We start from the raw sequence: 9,787 nt of genomic DNA on the forward strand, positions 1-9,787 counted from the left end.
AAATCAGCATTTAAAACCAACGCGACAAACATAGAATTGTACTTTGCGGTCATCTCATCAAAACCGCCCTGCATCGGGCTCAAACACCTAAGAAGAACGTACGTAAAGTAACGGTACTGCCTCGGAAGCTTCGTACTTTTAACAGCCTTGGTTATATCACCAGCATAACCACATCTCTTTAAACATCTTCTCACCTTCAGAATCGGTAAAGAAGTTGGCATATCATCATTATCCGGGAACCCTAAATCTTCCCTGATGGTCTGAGCAGAAATACGAACAACTGTGTTGTTGACAGAACTCAATATCACCTTCTTGTTATCCTCAGTAACAACTTGAGCAGCCTCCCAGAAAGTTCTCTAATGAGAATAATATGGAGTACATTCAGCAGTAATAGCCTTGTAGATTCTGGAACGCTTCAAAAATGCAATAATCGAACCAAAACCTCCTCTCTAAGCTTCAGAACCAGTTTCATCAACACAAGTAAGTACGTTTGTATCTTCACGACCAATTAGACCTAGCAACTCAGAAGATAATGGGATTCGTGGTTCATTCACTTCATCTGACATCTGCTGTTGTTCTTGAGACATTGTGAATAACTGAAAAACACTCAAAACAACATAACTAATAAGCATTTACCTCCATGTATCATGGGGTATCGAGTTAATCATATGTATCAGTAAATAAATAATCAAGACAAACACATTAACTGATAATCACACGATTACATAGGTCATAGGTCACTTTTTATTACAAGCCAGAGATTCAAGGCTAACAGACTAGCCTTATAAAATTACAGATTAAACAGAACAGAACATAAACACACAAGATCATAAGCATTAAAGTTATCCCATAATAACATTCTCTAGGACTGACTTCAATTTGAAATTCGTGTCCTCAAAAAGATCAAGCTCATAAAACAAATGATTTAACAGAACTGCATATGGAAATGGCTTATCCTCATCATCCATGATGTCTTTCATGATGTTAATGACAATCTGACAAAAGTTCACCTTGATACGTTCAGTGAGACAGTACAACAAAACTGCCTCAGTACCAGATAGTAAATCATCATTTGGATCTCGAAACACCACATTGCTTTTGATGATCCTCATGTTAGGTATTAAGTCATCCCTAACATCACTATCCCTAACCTCAATCCTATTGGAACCAATAACATATCCTGGCTTAGTGATATGAGAAGCCACTCCACCTGTGTCAAACTTGCTTTTCTAAGATCTTTACTAGGGCAATAAATCTTTGCTCCACAGTAGGACAATAATAAGTTATCAGCAAATTCATCTAGATCCCACTTATAAGCTTTACCAAAGAAAATAGCATGAACATACTTCCTTTTTCCATCCTCTAAGGCCACACAAGTATAGAACTCTTGAATAAGTCTAGGACAGTAATGGTCTCCTATCTGAACGAATGTTAAGCAGTCAAGACCTTTCCACTGATCTTCAGTGAACTGTGATGCAACAACTTTGGATTCTACTTGAATAGGCCTGTGTTTGGCTAAAACTTTCCTACGTTCAAGGTCAAACCTCCAATTTCCAACTAACATACCACCTGAAATTCTAAGAACAATACTAAGCAAAATATTCAGTATGATATGTCATGAACAAAACAACCAAAAACAGCAAAATTCAATAATTAGGGTTTTAGTTCACTCGGTCGAGTGAATGTACACACACGGTCGTGTGTGTTGTCAATCGGTCAAGTGAGCTAACTCACTCGATCGAGTGTGTCACACACTCGGTCGAGTGTGTTCTTCAGATCTGAGAACACCCATTTATCAAATCGATTAAATTTGATGTTTTTGGTTCGAATCCTGGTCACACTAGTATCTAAACAGGACGATTAACAAGTTTATAGCATCAATTTTAACAGATTAAGTCTAAACAACACTCGATTCAAGTTTTGCACTTCGAATATAAAATCAATGATTTAGATCAAACGAAAACGAATTATGATACCTAGTTAGTGGCGCTGTAATCACACAAGAAAGGTGTATCTAAAGCTTGAGATCAAAAACTCGTTCTACAATCTTGAAAAACTTGGTAAAATTCGACTCAAAAATCACACCAGTGTTCTGAGCCGTCTGTCCTTCAGGCCTTTTTATACCCTCAGACACACTCGGTCGAGTGTGTTACTCATTCGGCCGTGAGTGTTTACATACTCGGCCGAGTGTGTTTATTAACTAAAACACATTTCACCAACCTCAGTCGGTCGTGTGAGTGTGTCACACGGTCGAGTGTGTATACTCACTCGGCCGACTGTCTTTTGCTTTAATACTTAAAACTTTTAACTTTCAATTTCACAGACTTTTCCTATCCACTCCCCCTGGGACTGATCCCCACAGTATAAAACAAACACGCTTCGTTCCTTTAAGCTCAAAACAACTTATTTTCAAAATTTAATGTAAAACATAGGGTTCGTTTCACAGTAAACCTCTCCGAGAACTGAGTTGCTTGGCTTAATACATAAAACAAGAATGAACATGCAACTAACTTATGAATGCAAGTATTTTTGAGTTTTCATATGAGTATGCACATGCAGGATATACAAAGCGAACAACTGTACAAAATTCAGTGTATCATGATTATCAATATTATAACAGACTAAATCAATAACCTTTAACCTTTTAGATCTGCAATAATTCAACTTCTAACATCAATTTCATTAAATACTAGCATAAACAGATAAATGATGTTATCAGCATAAGAATACATTATACTGCTTATCATGAAGCTCACTAAGAAAAGCATAACCCGTGTTTTTGTGAGTTGACATATCACATTGATTTAATCTTTTGATTCGGGGATCAGAACTGAACTATATTGACATGTTGTTCCACAGTTCATTCATTAACTTATTTGATAAAGTATATATAGAACAACTTTCAAACATATCAGTAAACATTTACCAACTTTCACCCTAGACTTCGATGATCACGTTATCTTAATTACTTTAACATTTTTCAATGCCAGATTTTGATCACAAAGTCAGTCCTCATTTGAGATCGCACGATTTCTCGGGTAGAACAATTGAGCACAACATGTTGACGATGTCCTCTTATCACATCAATGTACTTTCAATTTGATTGAACAGAATCATCTCACGATGTTTCTAGCAACCCTGTCAGCCATGAACTTCTACCTTAAACTTACACTTTTCGTTTCAGATAACATTGTTTATCTCAAATTTATTGCATACTTTGTTAAGGCGAATACCGGCTACTATAAACCCCATACTTAAACGGAAATAGTATGATGTATGATGTTGGATGGATGGAAGTGATATATATATTTGAGTGATGGAACGCTAAGATACCTTCCAGAAGATATTCCCTCTATCCAGGCCAATAGGTACAATCCCATACCACAGATAAAAGATGTAAAGTTCACCAAATGTGATGTGAACTGAATGATTTAAGTTTTCTATATCTGATGATGATCTGATAAATTTCTCCCCCTCGGATGTAGATAACTAAATCTTCCAAACAATTCTCCGATTGTAATATCTGTTGGATAACGTAGGAATCTCTGAAGATTTGTTCAATTCTTGATCCATGATTCTCTTGCAGTAATGCGATTCCCGTGCATAGGGGAGATCATGCTCGATCTCCCCTGGTCAACCGATTGTTTCTCCGTTTAAATCAATTGTATGTGTAACGTTTATATCAATAATATTGATTTATGTTTGATTCATCGTGTTTATCTCTTCCGTCTTTGATCTTGCTCATATATGGTAGTTATTGATCCGTAACTGGACCAACAGGTTCATTATGCCTATTCATATAGTCATCAACTGATTAGTATTGTTTTGTTGCACTCTGTAACATCCATTTGCAGGCGAGAGACAGATTTTATCGAAGAAGTTGTTACAAATATACACCGTAGAATCGGCGGATCCAGGATGACTACTCTACCGTACCTTTTCGGGATGAAAGATTCCATCGAATTCGTCACATCATGGCTAAAAGATGGAGCCTCACATAATGGTGACATTCTCACAATTTCGGGTATGGGCGGGTTCGGGAAGTCATCTTTGGCGAGATATGTATATGGTTTGCATTCTCATTTATTCGAAAGAAGCAGCTTAATCATTGGTATCAGTAAGAAATGTGCTGAACGAGTTAGTGGATTGCTTGATCTACATAAACAACTTTGCAGTGACATTTCAAAAATAGGTCCGATTCGAGTTCATGATGAATTGGAGTATACTGTTCAAATTGAGAAGGCACTAACTCAAAAAAAAAAATGTTTATAATTCTTGATGATGTTGATAAAGTCGATCAGTTGTGTTTGTTGCTTGGAAAGCGAGGTTTTCATTTAGGAAGCAAAATTATAATAACAACCAAAGATGCGTCTTTAACAAAGAAATATGCATCATCAATTAACCCTACGGTTCAACCGGAGCATAAACACTGCTTACTTAAAGGTTTAAATCAAAAAGCCTCATTAAAGCTTTTATGCCATCATGCATTTATGAGTAAAGGTCCGAATGAAGGTTATGAACAAGTGTCGAAAAAGCTTATGGAATATTGTGAAGGACACCCATTAGCTCTTAAAGTATTGGGCGAGTCTCTACATAATAACACTGTGGCTGAATGGGAGGATCGCATACAAGTGTTGAAGGAAGAGACTGATTCTCGAATTAACAATGTCTTGCGAACTAGCTTTGATTCTATACCCTCTAACAATGATAAGGAATTGTTTAAGCATATCTCTTGTTTTTTTGTTGGTCAAGATAGAGGTTTTGCCGGAACTATTCTAAATGCATGTGACATACACACACTAAGTGGGTTTAGAAATCTCATTGATCGATGCCTACTCGAGACGGGAAGAAATGATACATTGAGGATGCATTCCCTGATTCAAGAGATGGGTAGGGATGTAGTACGTCAAGAATCAATTAAGAAGCCATGGAAGCGTAGTTTGTTATGGTGTCATGAGGAGTCATTACAAGTGTTGAAACAAAGAAAGGTAACAGGCCATATATATTGTTAGTAGTCAAGCATGTTCTAAGTACTTTAAATTGTTTATAGACATGGACACAACATTTTTTTTTTAAATTGTTTCTTCTTAGGGTACAGGAAATATAAAAGGCCTCAGTCTTAACATGAAAATGCTTAAAAAAGAGAAGTTACGTCGATCGTTTCAACTTCATACTGATGCATTGAGTGAAATGGATAATCTAAAGATACTACATCTTGATTATATGCAAATCAATGGCTTTTATGAGAATTTCCCAGAAGAATTAAGATGGCTGCGTATGCATGGGTTCCTTTCCAAGGTTATACCTTTTGAATTACCAGTGGAGAACCTTGTTGCTCTTGACTTATCATATAGCAATATTGAATCATTTGGTATGTGTTGTAGTAACCCACAACCACTTGACCATAGGCAAAAGGTATGAAATTAAAACAACTATTTCTCTCATATAATCTTAAACAAATCTAGTTCATTAACTATTTTTACTCACCTTCTATACAGCAATTGTTTGGATCATTGAAGATTCTTGATCTGAGGTTTTGTGAACACCTTCAAAGACTGAGTAGCTTTCTTGAACTCCCTGCACTTGAGAGGTTAATTCTTAGAAATTGCATAAGTTTGATTGAGATTTGTGAATCACTTGAGCACTGTGTTGAGTTAGTCCTCATAGATCTGAGTTACTGCAACAAGCTTGAGAAATTTCCAAGAGCCATACATAAGTTGAAAAAGCTTGAAACACTATTCGTGGATGGTTTCAATACCTGTGAGCATCAAATCAAGGTGAGGGATACAGATTCACAACCATCTTCCTCTGCCATCGTGGAGGCTATACCTAGAAAAATTAATTTCTTTGAAATTTCTTTCCTGAGCTCATTAGTAAGGTTGTCACTTGCACATAATAATTTGTCAAACGAATCCTTCCCCGAGAACTTCAGTTTTCTATCCAAGTTAGAATATTTATGTTTGGATGGAAATCCGATTGTTTCCATGCCAAACTTTGTAAGAAGCCTCATTAGGCTTGAGACACTTGGTATGGAAGACTGCCAAATGCTAACGTCAATCGAACATCCTCCATCTACACTGCAAAGGTTGTTTCTCACTCAATCTGATTCAAACGGTTTGCTGCGGAGAATTGTTTTTGATCCAGAAATGTCCCCACCTTTCTTACGTACATCTTATGGAATATTAGGTACTTCATCTGCCGTTTTAGTTGAAGGCATAGTCAAAAAAGAACCTATGGCAGATGTTGACGAAAATTTATTAAATACTTTGGGCTGGACTGATTTAGATCATATTAAAAGAAGGCACTTCCAATTGTTGAGAAGAAATTGGAAAGCACAAACCCAGGTGTTGTCTAGTTATCTATCTTTCATTTTGTGAATTCTAATAATTTATATATTGTTTATGCTGGTTAATCTTAATTATAATATAATCGGCAGATGTATTATGAATTTGGGATATTCAGCATATTTTACGATGGGAGCAAAGATATGCCAAACTGGATTAGTAATAGAAGCCAAGGGAAATCAATATCATTTAGCATCCCATCATCTTCTAAAAACCTAAGAGGATTAAACATCTGTTGTGTGCAGAATAATTTAGTTAGTGCTATTGATAGAAACTTGGAAGAATCAATATATGATTTCTCTTTGCCATTGATAAGTGTTAGAAATATAACACAGAACCACACCTGGATATATATTCATTGTACTGATACGATTGTCTCGGTAGATGAAAAGTATTTAACATTCTTAAGCCATTGGATGTTTGGATTAAATGAGATGGTAGGCGGTGACCAGATTACTATTACTATAGAACACAGATTATCATATCCTGGTAATAGGACAGTGGAGTGTGGGGTTAGCTTTGTGTATGATGCTGATGAAAGCAATGAGAAAGAAGAAGAAGAAGATGTGTTGGGCTATTACAAGTCATGGAATCACATAATTGGTGGTGATCTCTCTTCTTTTCAGACCACCACAGGAGAATACATCCTTAACACCCATAATTTTAAACGCTTTGACAGAAATATCCAACAATGGGTGTCTGATAGATTTCCATCTATACGCCATTTTAAAGGTAAAACCTCTTCTTTTCTAAATAAATATAAGTTGTTGTTTTCAGACCACCCACAGGTCAATGCATCTTAGACATCAAGAGATTTACACGCACTGAGAGATGTATCAACAAACACATTTATTTAGTCTTCCTATTCCATCTGACAGCTTTTTCTCAAGTGAATGTAGTTTTTATCACCACCAATAATGTCATCTTATTATTGGTGGTGGAACCTCTTATTTTTAATACCATACAAATTTATAGCCATCTTATTCCATATGAAAGCCGTTATAAAACTATAACCTCTTAATTTCAAAATATATACACAATTGTTCTTTCTCGTGTGAAGGTAGTTTATATTTTTCTTTTTTTTTTAACGGCAATTTATTAATATATAAACTCAAACTCGAACATTACAAGGATACTCACAAGATGAGAACATAGCGATACCGAGTTAGAATCCTATGTTTACATCAATACTACTCGAAACCACAAATGATAAATTACAATTTACATAATAAGAGAATGTGGGTTTTGTAGCCAATCGAACCACTCAATACTCTTTGTTTTGCATCTCTTCGAAATCCAATCGAAACTCTTAATTTGGATATCATTTAAAGCAACCGGCGGAGACCAATATTCTTTCTTGAAGACCTTATGATTCCTCTTTTGCCAAATGAGGTAAGTACTAGTCCACACCATTGCTTGCCAAATCTTCGCACCCGCATCCGAACTTTGAAATGGAATGTTCCCGCTTATGATGTCGTCAAAACCAAGAAGTGTCGAGCTTATTCCCCACCATTTAAGAACCCTACCCCAAATTTCTTGAACCTTTTTGCATGAAAATAACGCATGGTCAACCATTTCCACAACTTCTTCACACAAAGGACAAAGAACGGAGTGGAGATCAATTCCCCGTTTGTCAAGTTCGGACAACACGGGCAAACGATTCCGCCTCGCTCTCCATATGAATACCGCAACCTTCAATGAGACAAGTCTATTCCTTAAAGTTGGAGTGTTATTTGATGAATTGGAAAGACATTTATCCATAATAACCTTCGTAAGACATTTAGTAGAAAAGACCCCCGACCCGCCTAGCTTCCATGTCCACCTATCAGCCTTCCCGTCTTCAAGTATCACGTTCGACAGCATCATATTCAGCCTCTCAATCTCTCCAGCCATTTTGCCTCTAACCTCACGGATCCAAGACCAATTTGGAACGAAGGATGACCCGTTCCACTTTACCCGATCTTGTACCGAAGCCTTTTTGTTCAACTCCCGATACAACCTGTTAGACAATTCTTTGAGGGGTTTGTCCTTGATCCAATTATCTTCCCAGAAAAGTGTATTGCTTCCATCCCCGATCACCCTTGAAAATGATTTTGAGAAGTCAATGCCCAATCCATCAATCTCGAACCCTGTTTTCACAATTGTATTCCACGGAAAATTAGAATTAACAAGCGAATTAGCCCCACCCGAATTAAGAATCCCCGAGACCCCATGAATACTTTTAATGACATTAACCCACAAGGAAGTGGGTTCGGTAAGAAACCTCCACCACCACTTGCCAATTAATGCCAAATTTTTGCATTTAAGAGACCCGATGTTAAGACCGCCATCCGCCCAAGGACGGATGACCTCATCCCATTTAACCCACGAGATTTTTGACTCGTCACCCGCCCCACCCCAAAAAAATTTACGTCTCACACACTCTAGCTTATTAAGCACGCAAGGCGGGGCACGGAAGAGCGAAAAGTAATACAAAGGCAAACTATTAAGCACCGAAGTAACAAGAGTTAAACGTCCACCGAAAGACATCGTACGTGATTTCCAATCCGCCAACCTTTTCTCGAATTTGTCAATAACCGATTTCCAACTAGTGAGTTTATTCATGTTAGCTCCAATAGGTAACCCGAGATAAGTGAATGGAAAAACACCTACATTACAACCAAATAAATATGCCATATCCTCAACCTCATTCGCATCAACCCCAATCCCAAAAAGATTACTTTTGTTATAATTAATCTTTAGTCTGGAACATAACTCGAAGCATTTTAGGAGTTTCATCAAATTTTCAATATTATCCAAACTCCAAGACCCAAAAAATAGCGTATCGTCCGCGTATTGAAGATGAGATATAGGTACTTTATCTTTGCCAATTTCTACACCGCAATAAAGATTATTCGATACCGCCGATTTAGTAAGCAACTTAAGTCCCTCCGCCGCAATGATGAAGAGAAAAGGTGATAGGGGATCACCTTGTCTCACGCCACTCCCAAGATTGAACTCTTTTGTAGGTGTGCCATTGACGAGTACCGAAATAGAAGCCGATTTCAAACACGAGACAATCCACCCTCTCCACTTTAAACCAAATCCCATGAGCCCCATCATATCGTCTTGAAATTCCCAACTAAGACTGTCAAACGCTTTCTCGAAGCCTACCTTGAACAACATACTTTTAATCCGTTTGGCTTTTAAGAATGTATAAGATTCTTTTGCAATAAGAGCACCATCCATAATATTTCTGCCTCTTATAAATGCACTTTGCTCGAAACCAATAAGGTTTGGTATGACCTTTTGAATCCTTAATGATAGCAATTTCGCAATTATCTTGTAGTAGCTCCCTATCAAACTAATGGGTCGATACTCATTTAGACTCACCGGGTCCGTCTTCTTAGGTAAAAGCGTGATGAAGGATGCATTGCATCCATTCGAAATATCTCCTGTCATCC

At 37.2% G+C, this 9,787-nt stretch overlaps 1 protein-coding gene across 1 annotated transcript; it reads left to right on the top strand.

Moving 5' to 3' along the window:
• Positions 1 to 3,747: 3,747 nt before the first annotated feature.
• LOC139875057 (disease resistance protein RPP2B-like) lies at positions 3,748 to 7,147 on the top strand. The gene is made up of 6 exons (XM_071862432.1): positions 3,748 to 3,764; positions 3,855 to 4,242; positions 4,302 to 4,988; positions 5,092 to 5,415; positions 5,499 to 6,344; positions 6,437 to 7,147. The coding sequence occupies exons 1-6, from the start codon at positions 3,748 to 3,750 to the stop codon at positions 7,145 to 7,147; spliced, it is 2,973 nt and encodes a 990-aa protein (XP_071718533.1).
• Positions 7,148 to 9,787: the final 2,640 nt, after the last annotated feature.

Source organism: Rutidosis leptorrhynchoides, chromosome 11 (genome assembly GCF_046630445.1).
Source record: "Rutidosis leptorrhynchoides isolate AG116_Rl617_1_P2 chromosome 11, CSIRO_AGI_Rlap_v1, whole genome shotgun sequence".
NCBI lineage: Eukaryota > Viridiplantae > Streptophyta > Magnoliopsida > Asterales > Asteraceae > Rutidosis > Rutidosis leptorrhynchoides.